The sequence below is a fragment of the Panthera tigris genome, chromosome E3, assembly GCF_018350195.1.
Source record: "Panthera tigris isolate Pti1 chromosome E3, P.tigris_Pti1_mat1.1, whole genome shotgun sequence".
NCBI lineage: Eukaryota > Metazoa > Chordata > Mammalia > Carnivora > Felidae > Panthera > Panthera tigris.
Window position 1 is genome coordinate 39,909,037 of NC_056675.1, and position 19,832 is coordinate 39,928,868.

The 19,832-nt window shown below is 65.8% G+C and overlaps 3 protein-coding genes across 16 annotated transcripts in view; 2 read left to right on the forward strand and 1 right to left on the reverse strand.

Moving 5' to 3' along the window:
- The first annotated feature begins 14 nt into the window (after positions 1 to 14).
- MRPS34 (mitochondrial ribosomal protein S34) lies at positions 15 to 1,196 on the forward strand. Its single transcript, XM_042970954.1, has 3 exons — positions 15 to 363; positions 453 to 495; positions 585 to 1,196. The coding sequence occupies exons 1-3, from the start codon at positions 43 to 45 to the stop codon at positions 878 to 880; spliced, it is 660 nt and encodes a 219-aa protein (XP_042826888.1). The 5' UTR covers positions 15 to 42; the 3' UTR covers positions 881 to 1,196.
- A 51-nt stretch (positions 1,197 to 1,247) lies between these two features.
- Positions 1,248 to 2,534, forward strand: NME3 (NME/NM23 nucleoside diphosphate kinase 3). 2 transcript variants are annotated; one of them, XM_042970952.1, is made up of 5 exons: positions 1,248 to 1,433; positions 1,520 to 1,650; positions 1,742 to 1,843; positions 1,926 to 2,030; positions 2,115 to 2,534. In XM_042970952.1, the coding sequence occupies exons 1-5, from the start codon at positions 1,388 to 1,390 to the stop codon at positions 2,532 to 2,534; spliced, it is 804 nt and encodes a 267-aa protein (XP_042826886.1). In that variant the 5' UTR covers positions 1,248 to 1,387. The 2 variants fall into 2 exon arrangements, with proteins under 2 accessions (XP_042826886.1, XP_042826887.1); XM_042970953.1 differs by having other exon boundaries at positions 1,926 to 2,038; positions 2,115 to 2,348.
- MAPK8IP3 (mitogen-activated protein kinase 8 interacting protein 3) overlaps positions 2,427 to 19,832 on the reverse strand; it is a 47,436-nt gene continuing 30,030 nt past the window's right edge. For 6 of the 13 annotated variants that reach the window (XM_042970948.1, XM_042970940.1, XM_042970947.1 and 3 more), the window contains 24 exons: positions 14,829 to 14,840; positions 13,522 to 13,539; positions 12,274 to 12,331; positions 11,960 to 12,112; positions 11,308 to 11,389; positions 10,104 to 10,234; positions 9,583 to 9,639; positions 9,330 to 9,500; positions 8,596 to 8,722; positions 8,357 to 8,452; positions 8,082 to 8,237; positions 7,332 to 7,497; positions 6,492 to 6,674; positions 6,208 to 6,397; positions 5,985 to 6,104; positions 5,827 to 5,907; positions 5,675 to 5,742; positions 5,441 to 5,589; positions 4,869 to 5,040; positions 4,671 to 4,784; positions 4,438 to 4,476; positions 4,083 to 4,262; positions 3,847 to 3,996; positions 2,427 to 3,774 (listed from right to left, as the gene is read on the reverse strand). In XM_042970948.1, coding sequence (XP_042826882.1) covers positions 3,653 to 3,774; positions 3,847 to 3,996; positions 4,083 to 4,262; positions 4,438 to 4,476; positions 4,671 to 4,784; positions 4,869 to 5,040; positions 5,441 to 5,589; positions 5,675 to 5,742; positions 5,827 to 5,907; positions 5,985 to 6,104; positions 6,208 to 6,397; positions 6,492 to 6,674; positions 7,332 to 7,497; positions 8,082 to 8,237; positions 8,357 to 8,452; positions 8,596 to 8,722; positions 9,330 to 9,500; positions 9,583 to 9,639; positions 10,104 to 10,234; positions 11,308 to 11,389; positions 11,960 to 12,112; positions 12,274 to 12,331; positions 13,522 to 13,539; positions 14,829 to 14,840 — 2,795 coding nt within the window. In that variant the 3' untranslated portion in view covers positions 2,427 to 3,652. The remainder of the gene's footprint in view (positions 3,775 to 3,846; positions 3,997 to 4,082; positions 4,263 to 4,437; positions 4,477 to 4,670; positions 4,785 to 4,868; positions 5,041 to 5,440; positions 5,590 to 5,674; positions 5,743 to 5,826; positions 5,908 to 5,984; positions 6,105 to 6,207; positions 6,398 to 6,491; positions 6,675 to 7,331; positions 7,498 to 8,081; positions 8,238 to 8,356; positions 8,453 to 8,595; positions 8,723 to 9,329; positions 9,501 to 9,582; positions 9,640 to 10,103; positions 10,235 to 11,307; positions 11,390 to 11,959; positions 12,113 to 12,273; positions 12,332 to 13,521; positions 13,540 to 14,828; positions 14,841 to 19,832) is intronic. The other 7 variants (XM_042970942.1, XM_042970949.1, XM_042970941.1 and 4 more) reach the window with 5 other exon arrangements.

The following is a 19,832-nucleotide window of genomic DNA, read 5'->3' on the forward strand; positions in this document are numbered from 1 at the left end:
GCGGCGGCGGCGGAGCGGCTTCCGGTCGGCGGGGCGCGGACCATGGCGCGGAAGAAGTTGCGGCCGCGGCTCATCGCCGAGCTGGCCCGTCGCGTGCGGGCCCTGCGGGAGCAACGGGAGCGGCCGCGCGACTCGCAGCGCTATGCGCTGGACTACGGGACGCTGACGCGGCCGCACTCGGGCCGCCGGCTGCCCGCGCGCGCCTGGGCCGACGTGCGCCGCGAGAGCAGCCTGCTGCAGCTGCTCAGTCGCCTGCCGCTCTTCGGCCTGGGCCGCCTCGTGACGCGCAAGTCCTGGCTGTGGCAGCACGACGAGCCGTGCTACTGGCGCCTCACGCGCGTGCGGCCCGACTACACGGCGCAGGTGCGAGCGCGCGCCCCGTCCCCCGCCACCGCCTCCGGGGCCGCGCGCGCGCTTTGAGCCGACCGCCTCCCTCTGCCCTTGCTTTGCAGAACTTGGAGCACGGCAAGGCCTGGGGCATCCTGACCTTCAAAGGTGAGGCGTTGGGGCCCCGGGTGGGGTGGCCGTCGGCCGCAGCCTGCCCCGCGAGCGTGTGTGCGATGCGCGCCGGCCCTCTTTCCCAGGACACACGGAGAGCGAGGCCCGGGAGATCGCGCAGGTCATGCACCACGACTGGCGGCTGGTGCCCAAGCACGAGGAGGCGGCCTTCACGGCTGTCACGCCGGCACCGCCCGAGGACGCTCAGTGCCGCGTGCCCTACCCGCCGCTCCTCCGGGCCATGATTCTAGCGGAGCGACGGAAGAGCGGGGACACCAGCACCGAGGAGCCCATGCTGAATCTCGAGAGGACGCGAGAGCATCCCTGGGACTACCCTGCGAAACAGGAGGCGAAGAAAAGGGCCAAGGCCGCCGCGGTGTAAAACGCCAGAGCGGGCAGGCTGTCGGGGAAGCGTACGGCGCTGGGCCCCGGTGTGAGAGCGAGAATGAACCCCCGGGAGCTTGCATCCGACCCGCCCCCCGCGACTTGTGCTGAAACGGACGGGCCGTTGCCCCTGTGTCTTTCCTTTGTCCCCCAGCTCTGTGATGACTGCTGGGGGGAAGCCGCGGGCCGCGGGGCTGGCCGTGTGCAGCCCTCGCGCTGGCGCCTGTACCTTCCAGGCTCTTTCCCCGTCCCCGTCGCGTGCGGCCCCTGCCGGGACTCGGGCAGACTGCACGCGAATAAAGGCAGAAGCCATAGCCTCGGGGTGTGGTTTCTTTGAGTTTGGGGCTGGGTTGGAGGAGTCTGGGACTTGGGGAGCGCCCGGCGGGTGTCGCGGGGGTCCTGGGGTGGGCGTGAGCCGCAGCGCCCGCCCTCCCGGCCGCGGCCCGGCCCCTTTAAGCGCAGGCCCCGCCCGGTCCGAGCCGCTGCCACCACCGCCGCCGCCATCATGATCTGCCTGGTGCTGACGGTGCTGGCCCACCTCTTCCCGGCGGGTGAGCGGCGCGGGCCGGGGCGGGCCGCCGGGGCAGAGGCGGGGGGCGGACGGGCCTGACGCGCCGCGCCCCGCGGGTCCCCGCAGCCTGCGCCGGCGTGCACGAGCGCACCTTCCTGGCCGTGAAGCCCGACGGCGTGCAGCGGCGGCTCGTGGGCGAGATCGTGCGGCGCTTCGAGAGGAAAGGCTTCAAGCTGGTGGCGCTGAAGCTGGTGCAGGTGAGGGAGGGCGGGGGCGGGGGCGGGGCGCAGGGGGGAGCGGGCGGGGGTCCCGGCGCGCGCGGCCCGACCCCACCCCGGCCCGCCGCAGGCCTCGGAGGAACTGCTGCGTGAGCACTACGCCGAACTGCGCGAGCGCCCCTTCTACGGCCGCCTGGTGGACTACATGGGCTCGGGGCCGGTGGTGGCCATGGTGAGTGCCGGCCGCGGACGGGAGGGAGGGCGGGCGGTCCGTCCCTGGCCTCGCAACGAGCACCCCGCCGACCCGCTCACAGGTGTGGCAGGGGCTGGACGTGGTGCGCGCCTCGCGGGCCCTCATCGGGGCCACGGACCCGGCCGACGCGTTGCCCGGCACCATCCGCGGGGACTTCTGCGTCGAGGTTGGCAAGTAAGGCCGCCAGAGCTTGCGCCCAGCCCGTCGCGACGCCCCGGCGGCCGCCGGCGCTCACGCGGCTCTCCCGCAGGAACGTGATCCACGGCAGCGACTCGGTGGAGAGCGCCCGCCGCGAGATCGCCCTCTGGTTCCGCGGCGAGGAGCTGCTGTGCTGGGAGGACAGCGCCGGGCACTGGCTGTACGAGTAGCCCTGCCCGCGGGCCCCAGGGGCCGTCCGGTTTGCGACCCGCCTGGAAACGCACTCGGGCCAGCGCTGAGGCTGGCCGGCACTTCTGTTTACAATAAAGTGAAGTGCTTATGCTCACGTCGGTCTGGGCCCAGGGACACAGAGCTACGTGTTAAGACATTTATTACATACAGAGCAGATACGTGGGTTTGCTTGCAGGGCCAAAGCCTGAGGAGAATGTCCGCCCAGCCCCTCCCCCCAGCCGCACCCACCCAGCTAGCCCCCGAGTCACTGCACGGCCTGTGGGAACAGACAAGGGACTGAACGTACATCACAGTGGAGGGTGGCAGGGTGGTGGGGGGAAGCCTGCAGCTGCACGGGGCTGTGGCCAGGCCGGCTGGGCTCCTGGGGAGGCTGCCGGAGATGTGTGCTTCTCTGGTGGGAGGTGGGTGGGCAGCAGGGCCGGGGGCTGCCCCAACCAGCGCCCCTCTCCGGTAGGTTCAGGGAGCAGCAGTCCAGGGCGGCACCCCTCAAAGCAAGTGGCCATCCACACCCAGAGCCGGCCACACTGCCAGCCCTAGGCACTTAGAGTGTGTCTCGGGAGCTGGGCTCCTTGGAAACTGTGGGAGGCAGTCCCCAGACAAGTTCCCCTGTCACCCTGAGGCTGAGCCTGTATCTTAGGACCGACCCCAGGAGAGGCCAGGGGCCTCCCCCTTCTTCCTGAGGCCTGGGCTTGCCCTGGCAGCCTGAGAAATTCCACCCTAGGGGTTTCTGGGATGGGTAGGACTCCAGAGCCTGCTCCTGCCAGGGGGGGTCTCCTGCCCGACAGAGCGAGCAGAAAGAGGGCAGCTGCCTTAGGCAGGCTGGTCACGCGCTTTCATGCCAGTTCCCGGGGTGGCAGGGAGCGGGGTGGGGAGCGTCCAGGGAAGGCTAGTGGCTGGGCCGGCCCCCCTAGGGTCAGGCCCCCCCTTCAGGCAGCAGGCAAAGGCGACTGGGCTCCGGCTGGGAAGACTTGGCGGGCGGAAATCCCTGCCTCCTGGTCCAGGAGCACGGGAAGTGGGGGGGCCCCGGGGGAGCTGGGAGCTGCCTGTAGGGCCTCCTCCCAGCCTGACCTACCACGGGATCCTGCCTCGCTCTGGCCCCAAAGGGCCCCTGGGACGTGGGAACTTGGGATGGGGGGCCGGCCACAAGCTGCCGGGGAAAGCACGTCTGTCTGGAGAGGTTCTTCCCCTCCCTGGTGAGAGCGCCACCCGGATTCCCTGCCTCCCTGACCCACGTTGCCGCCCGCTGTCGGGGACGCCCGGCCTTAAGGTGAAAGCTGCAGGTTGAGAGGTTAGAAGAGGGGCTGGCGCCGGGCTGCCTGCAGGGCGGGCAGTGGGCAGGCGGGCGGGGTCGTATGTACACGTTGGCGTCGGGCAGGAGGGGCGCCGGAAGCCGAAGCCTCACTCGGGGCTGTAGGACACCTGCCACACGATGATGTGGCTGCGCTCGGCCTTGGACAGCAAGGGCTTCACCTGGTTCACGTCCCCCGCGTTCTCCTCCGTGTCGTCATCCTCTCCGTCGCCTAGGGAGACAGCAGCCGCGGTGATGAGACGGCCCTGCTGGGGACGCGCTGACCCGGGCACCGCCCACTCACCGATGCGGAAGTCGATGTAGCCCTCCCCGCCACTCAGCACCAGCACGTTCTTCAGCTGCTGGCCCTCGGCTTCAGAGGCAGGGGCGGCCGGCCCGGGGCTCTCAGACGGGCTGTCGAGCACGCTGCCGTTGAGAGTGGCCAACACGTTCCCTGTCGGGGCACAGGGACCTCAGCGGGGCAGCCGAAGGGAGGCCACGCACGGCCCTGCAGCGGGGGTGGGCCCGGCCCCTCCTCACCTGGCACGGAGACGAAAAACTTGACGGCGTCGCGGTGCCCGTGGAAGCAGAGCTGGGCCTGGGCCATGGAGCAGTAGGGGATGAAGCTGCTGGCTGATTTGTCACTGCTGTCGTCACCGTACACGTGGATGACACCCCCCGGACGGGCCCCCTCTCCAGAGGTGGGGGAGGTCTTGTTGGCTGGAGAGAGAGCGGGGCCCCAGGACCCGAGCCTGAGTAGGAGACCAGATCTCTAGCGGGCGAGGGGCAGAGGGTGGGAGTGCGCCCTCGCCGAGGGGCCAGGCAGGCCTTGACCCACAGGGCCTCTCAGGTGGGGGCTTCCCTCTAGGGGCGGGAGACAGGTGCTCTGACTTACCCCGGAGCCCCAGGAGCTGGCCTCGGTGCAGGACCACGGCTGGGGGAGATGGGGGGGACGGAACATGGAAGAGACAGGAGAGGAGTCACGGGAGGGGCGGGGGGGGAGGCGCGGGGCAAGGCCGCAGCCCGGGAGGCGCCCCATCCCCCCAGTACGGCCCGGCAGAGCCCGCCCCGCAACCCCGGCCCTGACTCTTGCCCTTTGGCAGCAGCCGTCGGTGGGGGGTGACTCACTCTCGGTCAGCGGGATGGAGATGACGACGCCGTTGCCGGTGCCCACCCAGAGGCGGTTGCCCGCGATGAGCAGCGCTGTGATGCGCACGAAGGAGAAGCCCAGCTTGCCTGTGCCTGGGGTGGGGGGAGGGGGGGGAGTCAGCATGGTGGGGCCAGGGGCCCTCCCTGCCCGCCCCCCGAGCCGTCGCAGCCCCTCACCCAGCATCTTGCTGACATAGGGTTCGATGTCCACGTCCTGCAGGTGCTGGTGGGTGTGGGCGTGGTAGAGCCTCAGCGTGGAGTCCAGGCGGATGGACACCCACACCCCGTCGCCGATCCACGCCAGCTGCCGGACCTGGCTCTCCCGCCGTGGGTGGGCGTCAAATGATTTCTGTGCAGTCACAGCAGCTTGTGTCAGTGGGGCCGGGGGGGGGGGTACTCTGACCCCCACCACGGCCACCGGGTCACTGCAACTTCCCCTCTACTGCCTGCTTTGCTCCTCAAGGTCCAGGCTCCTAGGAGGAGCTGTCGCCACCCACCGGCCCCCTCCGTGCACGGCCAGGTGGCCGAGGGGAGGCATGTGGGGCCCACGTGGTGTCACTCTGACTTGTCACAGAGTACAGCAGCAGGTGGGATCCGGACAGACGCACTCGCAGCCTAGCCGGTGACGTCGTCTCCCCGAGCACGTCTCCCGCGACCCCACGAAGCCCCCAGTGCCTGTTAGAAGGCACGTTGGGAGTGACACCAGCTGACCGCCCCTGCACGGAGACCCTCCTGCCGCCAGCACTCACCTCGATCTGCATCGTCTTGGGCTGGATGACGTGCACCTTGTTCTTGTAGCCGCACCAGACGCGGTCGTACACGACGGCCATGCAGCGGATGGAGTGGTGTGGGTGGCCCAGGTCCATCAGGTGGTAGTTGCTCAGGTCCCACTGGCCATCTGCAGAGAGCCCAAGACACCTGCTCACACCTGGCCGGGGCCCACCTCCGCTCACACAGGGGTGGCTGCTCGGCCCGGGCCTCACCTTCGCCTCGGTGGAAGATGGCCAGCGTTCCGTCCGCCAGGGCCACCAGCACTCGCCCTTTCACGTGCCTGCAACGGAATGGTGGTGAGCGGCTGGAGGCCAGGCCACCCCGGGCCCCTCCCGTGCCCTGGCCTCTGCTGGCGGTCACATACACCAGGCTCAGGACGGAGTCCTTCAGCTTGATGGAGTGCAGACACTTCTTCCAGTTGGCCACAGCCGAGTGCACGTAGAGCCTGTGGGAGGAGGCCGTGGTGGGCAGGGGTGCTTGCCCGGGGACCCTGCCCCACCGCGGCCCCAGGGCCCCACCTACCAGCCGTTCTGGGCTCCCAGCCACATAGTGGGGGCAGCGCTGGTGCTGGCCCCCGCAGGGTCTGCGCTGGGCTCCGGCTCCGGCTGCACACCCCCCGTGTCGGCCTCCTGCCCGTTCTCGCTGCAGGAAGGATTGCGGCTCCGGGGTGGCCTGTGGAAGCCCGTCCCCGCCCGCCTCTGCCAGTCTCCCTCCCCTCTGTCTGCCCCGTCCCGAGATCGCCCACCTGCCAGGCTGGGTGCTGGGGGCCGGGGTGGGGGCCAGGTCAGTGAAGACGTGCTCCGTGAGGGGCCCGGGCCGCACCGCAGCTGCCTCCGCCTCGCTGGGCCCAGAGTCTGGCACCTCCGTGGCTTCTGTGGCCTCTTCCGTGGACTGAGCTGGGTTGACCTTCCCGTTGGCGACGGCAGCCACCTCCCCTGCGTGAGGAGAAGGTGAGCCTGGCCGGCTGGGCAGTGGGGAGGAACACGGGGCGCAGAGAAGCTAGCCGCCCGGGCTCGGGCCCAGGCTCACCTTGGCCCTTGTCCAGCACCGGGGTGTCCCCTCGGGAGGAGCAGTTGCTGCGTGGCACATTGCAGCGGGTGGCACAGCCCACCAGGGTGATACCCGCCAGCACACCGTCTGCACTGGAGTCTTCTGGGTTTACGTCGCCATCCAGGAAGATCTCCCCCGGAGGGTAGTCGCTGTCACTGGCCGCTGTGGGGAGAGAGTCACGGCCCCGTCACTCCTCACCAAGAAGCTCCTACTACAAGACCACACCCAGGGCTCCTGTCCCGGTGTGGGTGCTGGGGGAGGAGGTGGGCCCCAGGCTCTCCTCTCAGGCCAGCCCAGCCTCAGCACGGGGGCCTGCAGGCCACCGCTGCCTGGAGGCCTGGGAAGCCTGCGAGAGTGGAGTAGTGAGACTCTGGTCTCTGAACAAAAGGCTGTGGTCACGTGACGGAACCTTAAGAAGTCTGAGGAGCTTGGAGTCATCTCAGCAAATGGACCCCGGCAGGGCCCTGGCCACCCCCAGGTGCTGGCGTGCGGCAGAGCCAAGCCTGGGGGGGGGGGCCCAGCTCTCCCTGCTGCAGCCGGGCAGTGGGAGCTGGGCCCCCCAGTAGGTCCACGTTGAGCACCCGACTGACGTTTCCGTCTGTCCCGGGGCCCAACGCATCTCCTTCCAGTTGGGTGAGTGGGCCTCACCTTGGGTCTCGCCAGTTGTTCACAACACTAATGGGGACACCCCCACAGGCTCCCGAGTGTCCACATCGTGTCCCAAGCAAGGCCGGGGCCGCCTCTATGTCCCAGCCACGTGCGGAGCGGCGCAGACCCCGGCGCTGTGGGTGTGGGCGTCCGCGCGGGGCTGGCCCTCACCTGGAATGCTGGAGATGCACAGGACGTGGGCATTGCAGACGGTGAACTGGTCCACCACGGTGCCCGGCTGGTTGGCATCGATGATGACCACCTTGCTGGTGGTCAGGGTGCTGGTGAGGATCCACACGCGGCTGGAGGTGGCATCCACCTCGGGGAGCTCTCTTGCCTGTTTTGGGGCACAGGAGACGGGGGCTGGTGCCGGGTGCGGGCCACACCAGCAGCCGCACGGGGCGGTGGGGCCACCTGGACTCTATCGGGAGATAACCTTGCCTGTGGCCTTAGGGGAGACGGCTGTCCTCCCTTGTAGCAGGGCGACAAAAACTCAGGACTGGACTTTCTACCAAGACTGCTGGCATGTGTGGCCTCACTCCCGTGGAGAACTGAGCTCCTGAGTCTAAGTCCCTGCCCCCCAAGTCAGCCTAGGCCACAGAACAAGGACCCGTGGATGAATCATTTTCTGCCACCCTCCTGTGCACAGCTCGCAAGGACAGAGATGCGCCCGGTGGCCCGACCCCTCCAGCCCTACCGCCTGCAGAGCGTCTGGGCCTCCACACTTCCCCACCCGCCGAGGACAAAGCACAGGCCCCGCGTGCCCTGGACAGGGGGTGGGTCCTCAGATGAGCCCAGTCTCCAGCCCTGGCCCTAGTCATCCTGTCTCTGTCACCCCCAACAAGACTCCAGTGCCGGGCACAGCCCGAGTACACACACGGCAGCAAAGCAGGTGTCCCTGGCCCTGCCTTCCACTCTGACCTTCTTCTCGGGGGACGTGTGATTGCTCTTGGTCTCTCCTTCCACTTCCCGGTCGCAGGTCAGAGGGTCACGGCCTGGCGGGGGCTTGACTCCATTCGCGGCGTCGTCCTCACTCGGCTTCCACCCACTCAGGTTGACGCCCGCAGCACACCACAGCTGGGAGAAGGGTCGTGTGGTCAGGAGCCCAGTCCCCTCCGCTGGCCCCTGGGGGCGGCGGGGCCCGAGACAGGTGCTCCCGCCCACCCCCACGTGCCAGGCCGACTGGGCCGGCTCACCTTCATGGTTGGGTCCTTCTCCACCAGAGGGCGGCAGTACACGGGGACAGGCACGTTCTTCATCCGCGTGTCCTCCTGGCCCCCATTGGGACTCAGCTGCAACCACAAGGCCGAGCGGCCACGTGGGCGCGAGGCGCGGGGCAGAGGGCCGGCCCCGGGCAGGAAGGGCCGCGGGGGCACTGCAGGGCTGCCCCAGCACCCTCCCCACCCCACCCCGTGCCCCGCGCCCCCTGCAGCACCTGCTTGTACTTGGCCGGCAGGCTCCAGCCGCAGGCCTGCAGCCGCCCGTCGTCATTGCGCACGTGCTCGCGCACCTGCCGGTACTGCTCGCGCTTCTGCTCCCGGCGGGCGGACGAAGTGCAGTCACTGGGCAGGAGACGCGGCAGGTTACTTCTCAGCCGTGCGGGTCTGCCCTGTGGGGCGTGCGCCCCATACCCCGGTGCCCGTTCGGCCGTTGCTGCCACCGAGGGCTGGCTGGCAGCGCCCTGCAGTGAGGTGCCCTCCCCCCCCCCCCCCCCGCCCCCAACCCTTTCCAGGGCAACATCAGTCTTCTGATGCAAGACACAGAATTCCCCACTTCTGCCCTGGAGCCAGATTCTTGGTATCAAAACTAAGGAAAACATAAAATTCCAAAGGATGCCTATTCCCCGGAAGAAAGCTAACCTTGCTGGTAAACTTCCCATCAGCTCCAAGCGTCCCTGTGGGGCGCAGGTGCGCAGGCCAGGAGGGGTTGGGGGGGTCACCCAGGGCAGGGGAGCACAGCTGAGAGACTTTGTGCAGGGACTGAGGGGAGGGACACCTGGGGCGCCCCGTCAGGGTGTGGGCACAGAGAGGTTAGCCTCCTTCCCACCAGGGACCCCGCCCCCAGCACAGGCCTCCCGCTCGGGCCTCGGAGCCCAGAGGGGAGAGGCCCCGGGACACACCGTGTCCTCCACGCCCCCCGCCCCCACGCAGGCCAGTGGGAGACACTCACTCATCGGGGAAGAACTCCAGAGGCCGGCTACCAGCCGAGATCTGGCACATGGCATGGCCGCGGCGCTGGCTGAAGCCGGCCGTGGTGGGTGATTTGTAGTGAATGTTCACCGAGGGATAGGAGCGCTTGGCCGGAGGGGGGCTGGAGGAGGAGCTGAAGAGGCGGCTGAAGCTGCCAGCGGAGGCATGGGAAGTGAGGGGCGGCCGGTGGGGAGCCGTCCCTGCCCCCACCCCGCCCCGGCGCCCCAACTCACAACTGCCAGATGGTGGACTTCTTCTTCTCCTGGACAGACGGATGCTCTCGGGACGCTCTGCGGGGAGGGGCCGGGAAGGAGCCCCGCTCGGCCAGCGTCCAGTGGACTTGCCCACACACCACACCCGCTCTGGGCCCTACCCAGTCAAACCCTGCACCGCTGTTGCGGGACTCTTCTGGCTTCGCTTGCCCAGGACCTTCTCAGGGGGTGGGGCGGGGGGGGGCCCTCCCCGTGGCCAGGAATGGAGCCTCGGGGAAGAGGGGTCCCTGCGTGGGTCGGTTCGAATCCCCCGAGGGGTTCCAGCACACCAGGCCCAACAGGCCCCAGCCCAGCTCTAGCCCCTGGCCGGGTCGGGGCCCCCAAACAGGCTCCCGTGAGGCCCCTCCAGTCCTCCTATGAGACACGGGGCTGGGGTGCAGACCAAACTCAATCCCACCGTCCGGGCCTCCTCTGGGGGTCACAGATCACAAAGGGAGATGGGGGTGCCTTCCAGAACCCCAAGGGCAGCCTGGGGGACCCACCTGATCATCTCGGTCCACCGCACGGCCTCCTGAAGCTCCATCAGCCTTTCTTTGTACTGGTTCCGCTCCATGAGCACACGCGCCATCTCCACCCGCGTGAAGCGGCGGCGCTGCGCCATGGGGATCTTGTCCTGGGGGGGGGGGGGGGCGCTGCCGGTCAGCCAGCGAGGGGCCTGCGGGCCGACTCACACTGCGCTTCCTCACCGGGCCGGCCCAGGTGTGGGCGAATCCCAGGGCGGGTTCCCACGGAGCCTCAGGAAACGTGGCGGGGAGGGTGTGGGCAGGGGGCAGGAGATGCCGGGGGCCTGCCCGCCCCCAAAAGGTCACACGATACACTTGAGGGCTACGACACGGCCCCTGGACACCCTGGCGATCCCAGGTGGAACCGTCCGTCAACGCTAACAGGTGAGGCCGGTCCCAGGTGGAACCATGGGAAGACAGGTTCTAGGGAAGGTGCAGTGAGCAGGACCCGGGGTCACACGTCCGAGTAGGACGTGGGAGGTTCTGGCAGATGTGTGGGGTCTGCCGTCTGTGGGTGCTGTGGCAGGACCAAGTCCGCTCCGAGGAGCTGTGTCCTGGGATGCTACAGGCTGGCACAGGGGTGAGGGGCCAGGGGGAGCTGCTGGGCCAGAGAGCATGAGACCCCGGCCCCACGCAAGGAGGCAAGGGCCCCGATCGATGCCTCCCGTGGCTCCACGATTCACCCGCACCTTTGTTTCTGCTCCCGGGGGTGGGGTTCACTGGGCTGAAGGAGCACCTACTGCGTCTCGGATGGCTGCTACGTGAGCAGCACCCTGACACCCCCGAAGCTAGGAGCTGACAAGAGGTGCGGCCAGGACGCACCACTCACTTTGGGACGAGAAGCTGGGCCCCACCCTCTCCTGCAGGAAAGCGGCTCAGTCACCGGACCTGGGCTCTATTCCGGAAAGGAGGCCAGAAGGGGTCCGCGAATTACGGGCAAAGGCCCCTACAAACATTCCCTGTATGTCAGGTACGAACCCCCAAGGAGCAGAGGGCTCCTGAGAACATTCCTTGCACCTCAGGGGGGGCCCACAGGCTGAACGGGGGTTCCCACTAAGAAGGGGCAGAGGAGCTGACAGAGGAAGGATGAGGAGGGCCCAGAGACCCAGAGAATTAGCGCGCCCCGGGAGCCCACCCAGCACCACCCGCCCCCCCTGCCCCGCATGTTAATAGTGGAATATACCAATTCTGTACAGAGATAGCTGCTTACATCCTCCACCTCTTCTTTGGGTTCGCGGCGGGCGATGATGGCTTCTGACTTCACTCTGCAGGACGAGGAGGGAAATGTGACTGTGGGGAGGGGGGGGCGGAAGCCCACAGCCCTGCTAGCTCACACCCGGAAGCCCAGATGTCTCTCCTGGCTGCCCAGCAGGGCCGTGGGGCCTGGCTAACGGGCAGGCAGGGCCACGTGCACAGGCGGCAGGGTCGCAGGCCGGCCCCAGACAGGTGTGCGGCACCTGCAGGCCCGACAAGTGCCGCCTGCCCCCCCCTCCTGTCACACCCCCACTCCGGTCTGGAGCTACAGGCACCCCTCGGATGAGCATCAGGCTGGAAGAGAAGCCACAGGGAGGTGCAGAGTGCTGGGGAGGGGACCCCAGAGCTTCCTGGGTGCCTGAACTCCCTCCTCCTCAATAAACATAAGGCATGAGAGTGGCAGGACACCCAAGGCGCGACATCCATGCCTCCTGGGGGACTCCCGGGAGGATGGGGAGAGGAGGCCCACAAGTGAGCTGGAACAGAGAGGAGGTGAGGCTGCCGCCCGGGGGAGGAGAGGACTGGGGTGGGGGGCGGGCCTGGCCCCTCCTCCTCCCAGGAGCCTCCAGGCCTACGCTCACCTCCTCAACTCCTCCTCCAGGTCCTTGATGCGGCCCTCCAGCCGGGCTTTGGCCTGTCTGGCAGCTTCCAGGTCCCCTTTCAGCACCTCCTGCTCCCCGGACAGCTGGTCCACCTTGGCGATGAGGTCATTCTTCACCACGTTCAGAGCGTTTCTTTGAAAGGCAGAAAGACGAGGGCTCTGCGTGAGCCAGCCTGCTCGCTATGATGGGGGCCTCCAAGGGGCTGCGAGGTCACAGCTCTGGGTTGCTACAGGGAGGCCCGGCCCTGGGGGAGGGCCATCTCAGCAAGCCCTGTGCCAGACAGGAGTCCTTACTTGGTTTCTAGAAGCTGTGAGTTCTCCAGCAGCAGGTTCCCCACTTCCTTGCCCATTCCTGCAACAAAAGGCACAGAGAGATTACCTGTGCCTGGCGAGGCCAGACCCTGACACTACTGTACCTGCCCCAGAGTACCAAAAATCCTCCCTGGGGGGTGGCTCAGCCCTGGGAGGGCAGAGGCGAGGGCGGGAGGCCAGCAGTCTGGTCTCCGGGAAGCCAGACAATCCCTGCAGAGGGATCTCTGCGGCTCCTCAGGCGGGCTCTCAACCCAACAACGCGGTCAGGGATGCAAGCCCAGAACAGCCCCTGGAGGGTACTGAGGAGGGCCTGCTGCCTCAATGGGCACGGATAGCCCGGGTTGAGCTCCCATGGCTATCCACGTGAGGCCAGTGTGCTGCAGGGCCCAGCCGGCACCAGCGTGAGCTGGCCCCAAGGACCACCTCAATCTGTCCTCTCTGCCAGCATCCTCCTGTCTCCCCTCGCTCTTCAGGAGGCAGACCCTTTGCAGGGCCGTCCCCGGGAGAACAGCGGTTGGTGCTGTGGTGATGGGGACAGAGAAGGCAGCTCAGGACGGCAGAGAGCCCCCGGCCAAGAAGATGGGATGGCCCCATGGTAGGCGCGGCCCTCCACCGGGGCCAGGAGCAGGGCTGGGGGAACCTGGCCCGCCGCGGTGGGGACAGCAGGAGGCAGGGGTAAGGGAGAGCAGGGAGGACACGCTCCCTGGGGTTGGTGCCCAGAGGGGCCGACCCGGCCCCTGTAAGCCAGCCCCAAAGTGGACCCCGCCGTCTGAGCTTTGCAGGCGCGCCACAGCAACTCCAAAGGACTGAACCTCATCTGTTGGGACAGAAAGCCCCAGAGACCCAGGGTCTGTTCCTCCCATTCACCAGCCCCCCCCACCCCCGGTATGAGGCGATCGTGAGACGAGACCCCCGACACACACGGTGTGTGCAGAGTGGGTTCTGACGACTGTCCCCATCTGCACCCCCTGGCCTCGGATGTGGCCCGCCCCCCTCCACCTGTCCAGGGTGTGCTCGGAGGGAGGCGGCTGGGGGGCTCAGCACTGCAGCTCCCTACTCGAGCCCCAACCCCACCCTGGAGCCAGGAGTGCCTGTGGCCCCTGCTGACCCCACCGCCAATCCCACCATGCAGAGCAAAGCAAAAGGCTCAGGAAGCACGAGAAGGTGTGAGGCAGACAGAGGAAGCCAAGAAAGGGAGGAACGCAAACTGAAACAGGGCCTTGGGCTTACCAAAGAAATCATGGCGCACTGCGAGAGTCGTCCCAGTGCGGGAGCCCAGTGCGGGAGCCGGGTGGCGGGGGGGGGGGGGGGGGCAGGGGAAGGAGGGAGGGAGAGAAAGAAGCGCATTAAGCCTCAGTGAACAGCAGGGCGGCGGTGCCATGTGGCTGCTTCTTGCTGTGTTAGGGGTGGACACGGGGGAGGGCAGCAGGGCCAGGGGGTGGCACGGAGCCTGCTTCTCGCTGGGTTAGGGGTGCACACAGGGGAGGGCTGGGAGGGCTGGGGGGGTGGACACAGGAGAGGGCGGGAGGGAGGGCCGGGGGTTGGACACAGGAGACGGGGGGAGGGAGGGCTGGACACAGGGGAGGGTGGGCAGGCCGGGGGGGGGGGTGGCACGGAGCCTTCTTCTTGCTGGGTTAAGGGTGGGCACAGAAGAGGCCAGGGGTGCCGGGAGGTGGATGCAGGGGAGGGCTAGGAGGGCCAGAGGGTGGACACAGGGGAGGGTGGGAGGCGGGGGGGGTGGATACAAGAGAGGCCGGTAGGGCTGGTGGGTGGACACAGGGGAGAGCTGGGAGGGCTGGAAGGTGGACATAGGAGAGGGCTAGGAGGGCTGGGGGGGTGGACACAGGGGAGGGCCGGCGGGCAGGTGGGATGGACACAGTGGTGGGTTGGGAGGGCCGGGGGTGGCACGGAGCCAGCTGCTCCTTCTGGACATTGCATCCTTGGCTGCACAGGTCACCAGGCCAAGGGCAGCGGGTGATGAGATGAGGGGCCGGGAAGTGTACTTGACCCCGTGCACCAGAGTCCTGGGCCGTGAGGGTGGGGGTTAAGGGCACAAGTCTGCAAATGAGGGAAAGCTGTGCCCGGGGACCCGGCACGCCTTCGAGCACACGGGGGAGGCCGCGTGTGGACGGGCCGGGGCCTCAGAGTCTCCTGCTGCGAACAATCGGAGAAGCCCGGGGCTGGGCCATCTGCCACGTGGGCATGGGACCCCTGACTTCTGGGGCGTGCCTGACAGGGGAGAACCCTGAGAAATGTCACTGGGGCCTTTGAGGGACAGGGTCCAGGGCACAGCCATTCTCCCTCACGTGTCAGGGCCATTGTCAGTGGGCTAGTAGAGCAAACCAAGAAAAGCTTCCGAGCGGCAGTAGGCTGGTAAGCAGAAGCACGTGTGCCTTAGTGGCCTGGAGGGGACCCAGGAAGGGACAGGCCGCACAGCCTGCGGTGACTGGACGGCAGTGGGGAGTGTCCCCAGGATGCCCCCCACTGCGGCCGGACAGCGCCGTGAGGAGGGGTGGCAGACGGGCGGAGATACGCACCTGAGAACTCCCCTGGGGCCGTGTCCAGCAAAGCACAGAGAGACGGGGGAAGGAAGTGACAAAGGTCAGTTGGTGACTGGAACCAACAAAATAAAGAAATTCTTATTACAGAGAAAGCAACAACGCGTGAAAGAATACAAGCAGATGTCACCAGGCCTGTGGGCGACAAATCCCACCGGGGACGGCGACCCTGAAGGAGAACAGAGACCCCGAGCGCCGGGCCCCACGCCTGCTCAGCCCTCAGGAGGGCGAGGCCCCCGAAGACGCAGCAGCGACGGCCGGGGAAGGTGAGAGGGTGTGCGTGCGGGGGCTGTGCCGGGGGGCCCGGGGCGTCCAGGCCCCAGGTGCCCCCAGAGCGCGTGAGCTTGGCCTCGTGGCCCCCGGCCCCTCCCGCCAGCCCAGGCCTTTCAGGAAGGGCGCGACCTCAGGGAAAGGATGGCCAGAAAAAGAGAAAGAACCAAGGGCCCGGCTGGCAGGGAGGGAAAGGCAGGCAGAAAGCAGGGGCGCTGGGGACAGGGGTGGAGGCGTGTGGGGCCGGCAGTGCCTTCCTCCTGGGCTCCAAACTTTTCCCAGCTGAAGACTGGGTGCAACAGTACTGTGTACGTGGTCACTTCGTCACTTGACGTAAACGACACAACACACAACGTGCTGCAGGAACTGAAATGATAAAGGAATGTGCCAGCTCAACAGTGGACGTGACCGCTCGTCTCGACACCCCAGGGCAACCGTGCTCGAGAGCTGATCTTCTGTCTCTCAGAACTCTTTCCAGATAAACACCAGCTTTTCTTTTTAATATTTTTATTTTTGAGAGACAGAGACAAAGCACGAGCAGGGGAGGGGCAGAGAGAGAGAGGGAGACACAGAATCCGAGGCAGCTCCGGGCTCCGAGCTGTCAGCACAGAGCCTGACGCGGGGCTTGAACTCACGAACTGTGAGGTCCCGACCTGAGTTGAAGTGGAACGCTTAAGTGATTGAGCCACCCAGGCGCCCTGAAGAACACCAGCTTTTAAAACACAAAACCGGGGCGCCTGGGTGGCTCAGTCGGTTAAGCGTCCGACTTCGGCTCAGGTCATGATCTTGCGGTCCGTGAGTTCGAGCCCCGCATCGGGCTCTGGGCTGATGGCTCAGAGCCTGGAGCCTGCTTCGGATTCTGTGTCTGCCTCCCTCTCTGCCCCTCCCCTGTTCATGCTCTGTCTCTCTCTGTCCCAAAAATAAATAAAAAACGTTAAAAAAAAAACAAAAAAAACAAAAACACAAAACCAAAGGGGCACCTGGGTGGCTCAGTCGGTTAAGCGTCTGACTCTTGGTTTTAGCTCAGGTCATGGTCTTGCAGCTTCGTGGGTTCCAGGCCCACGTTGGGCTCTACGCCGGCAGTGCAGAACCTGCGTGGGATTCACTCTCTCCCTCTGCCCCTCCGTCCCCACGCTGTGTCTTTCTCTCTCCCAATAAATACATACATACATAGGCACATACGCACAAACCAAGGGCAAATACCCAGCCTTGTGGGCCATTTGCTCTGTCCCACCTGACCCCGTGTCACGGGACTGTGCACTGGAGATCTGCGCTCGCCTGGGATGAGCGCTCAGCGCACAGGGGCGTGCACTCACCACCCAGCACCCCAGACTTCCAGGCGGGGACGGGTAGGAGTGACCGCTCACCTCACCCCGCCAGCACAGCTCCGCGGGCCGCACGACCACCTCCCGGCCGTGGGCGCCCTAGCACCTGCTTCGTGTTTGTTGCTCTTGTGAGAAAAAAACAAAAACGAAAACTCATCTGTGTTTTCTCTTTTCTGTCCTGCCTCATTCTTGAAGTTGAACATCTTTTTGTGGTTGGTGGGCATCTTCTGGGAACTTCCTGATTTCATCCTCTGCTCAGGTTCCACTGTACTTGACCTCTGTCAGCGAGGGAGATCGCGTATATGTTAACTTGTGCGCAGCCACACCTGGCAGCACTTTCCTCTACGGTTGTGGCCATGCAGAGAACACTCTCCGGCGTTCTGCCAGTCCCGCTGTCCTTGCGTGTTTACGTTTAGGTCCGAAGTCCCCCTACAAAGTCTTCAGTGTACGGCGGGAGGTTGGGACCAGACTTCATTCTTCACCAAATGGCTATTCAACTAATCCACCCGTTTTCCGGTGATGTGAAGCACCACATTCAGCGTCGGTGAATTCCCACGCGGGGCGAGCTCTCCTCACACGAACCGGAGGGGTCACCGGTTTGTTGCCACCCTGGGTCCGCCGCCCTCCGCGTCACAGCTTGTAAACCCTTTGGTGCCTGGAGCGTCAGGCAGCCCTGCAGTCTGTTCTTTCTTAGCCCTTTCCGGGCTCTTCTCACATGTTCTCCTGGACGGAGTCTGGAGTCTGCCCACAAAGCTCTTTGGCCGGGGCTGGGTACGGACAATGGGCTGAGCCATGAGGCCACCCGGCAGCTTTACAGAGCTCAGCCTGCAGACCCGGAGCGTGCAGAAGTTCTTGATGCATGAGGCCTTTCATGTTCTTTTTTTAAATGTTTATTTTTTTCTGAGGGGAGGGAAGGGCAGAGAGAGAGGGAGACACAGAGTCCAAAGCAGGCTCCAGGCTGTCAGCACAGAGCCTGATGCAGGGCCTGAACTCAACGAACTGCAAAATCATGACCTGAGTTGAAGTCGAATGCTTAACCGACTAAGCGACCCGGGCGCCCCTTTCTACGTTCTTCCGTCACATTCCCGAGTTCTGTGCACATGGGCTGGTCTCTCTCTCAAGGTTAACATCTAGACGGCGTCTGGGTCTGGTTGCCACGGGGCGGGACCCCGCTACCTGGGCACAGCGCACCGGGTAGAAAGCACGTCCGGTCGGCCTGTGCGGCCTTCAGACTCCAACTCAGTGACGCAGGGTGCACTGCCTGGCTCGTCTGAGCCTCAGTTTCCTCGTCCGTGAAGGAGAGACGTGACCTCCGTAGCTCGGGCTCCCTGGAAACTCCCTGGTAGACGCCCAGCATGTGCTACGTGGTCACTAGGTGCTAACTCCTCGGCTCCCCAGCTACGTCAGCTCTGACAGGCGCACTCTCGAAGCACGGCACCTCTGAGACGGCGTGCTCTCACGATCGAAGGCGTGTCCCCCTTCAACTTGAAGCAAGGGCTTCCTTTCCTGGAGATTTCTAAACTAACGGTGTATCTTACAAGCGGTGCGGTCAGCTCAGTGAAACGTAACAAGACAGGCCCATCCAGGGTCCTTCCTTCTTTGCTGAAGGAATTCACAGTCCAAATGCCGTGGCGAACAGACACGATCCAAATGCCCGATCCAGACATGCAGAGCTTTGAAGGACGCCGTCCTCGGCCACGCCGACAACATCACCGTGTTTCTGCTATTGCAGGACCTTGCCACTGTGAGGACTGCCGCCCACTGGCCGCAGGCTTTTTGCTGTTTAGCAGCCACACAGGGAATGCAGGGGACAGGCGCGAGGCTCTTCAGAAAGACTCTAGCCGAGCTAGACAACGGGGCTGGGGCCCCTCGGCGAGGGGACTGGAGCCGACCCCAGCCCATTCCTCCACCCTGCTGGGCAAAGGGAGGGCTCCTCTGCCTGGCGCCCCACTGACACAGTGTGACAGCGCCTGATTCCTTCTCAACTCCCCGGGGGCAGCCTGCCTTTCAGATGCCCGTCGTGCCTAGGGCTCCGGAAGGGCACGCCCAAGAACGGGGCCCACGCCAGCCAGAACGGAGCGGTGCCCAGGGTGGCCACCGGCCAGTGACCAATGACGGGACGCGCTGGCGGGCAGGCCACCCAGAGTCACGGGCGGCGACGAGGCCGGCCAACTCCAGTCATCCTCCACGACCACACGAGGGACCAAATGTGGAGCAGAAGCATCAGCCACGATGGCCAGCAGTGGATGAACGGCCACGTGAGGTGGGGGCCCGTCTGTGCCACGGAGCACCGCTCTGCCAGGGAAGGATGGAACGCTGACCCCTGCTACAGCACGTACAAACCTCACGGGCACTTGTGCACAGAAAGAGGCCAGGTGGAAGAGGAGGGCCAGGTGACAGGAAGCGCCCAGGAGGGCGAGCGCACAGACACGGATGGGTCACTGTGCGTGGGCACAGGCTTCCTTCGGGGGGGACAGTGCTCTCGAGCTGTGGGGTGCTGACCTCACGGCCCTGAGCTCACTCAGAGACACCGGACTGTGCACTCTGGGCAAACCCATCACATTCCATCCCTAGAAAAGCACAGAGGGCGGTCAGTCATGCCTGCTGCTCTGGCTGGACCTGGGTTCAAGTCCCCATTGTGCTGCTTCACTTCACCTTCCCCGGGCTCAGCTTCTTCATCTATGAAACGGGGGCGGCGGCAGCACCCCAGATTAAAGGCAGACGCGCACATCTAACGCTGGTGTGACTCTTCTCGTGACCGTGTCGATGACTGGAACCGTGTCGTGAGATGAGACTGAAAAGCACAAGGTCTGGGACTCCGGCTGGGCGCCTCCCCTACGGTCCCCTCCCCAACCTGCGGCCGGCCCCTAAACACGGCGCGGGGCAGCTGAGCTGCCCACGGCCAGGAGCTCGAACGTGGAGCCGGGTCGCGGACACGCGAACGCCGTGTGCCTATGCGCTCTTCCAGGGAGAAGGCCGCCACCTCTTTCATCAGAGACTCAGGAGTGCAGCACACACGAGGCCCTCGCGCCCTCACAGCCTCCAAGGTGGGCCTGGCAGAAAGGTGCTCCTTCGCGGACACACACGTGTGCCCGGTCACCCACTACAGCCTTGCTCCCGGGCACAAACTCTAGGGGCGGGAGTTCCTTCCCATGCCGCTCCCGGCCTGGCAGGTCCAACGTCTGAAGGACAGCCAGGCACGAGCCCAACGGAAGCCACGTCTGGGAAAGCAACGTGGAGCCAGTGTCAGGAGCCCACATCTCTACGCTGAGGTTCCCACCTCTAGAAACCCGCCTTAAAGAAGTCTCCAGGGGGGCGAGCTGATTTACGCCCATAGGTATCTGTGACCGCAGTATCCAAACAGCAAAAATCAGAACCCTGGCAGAAC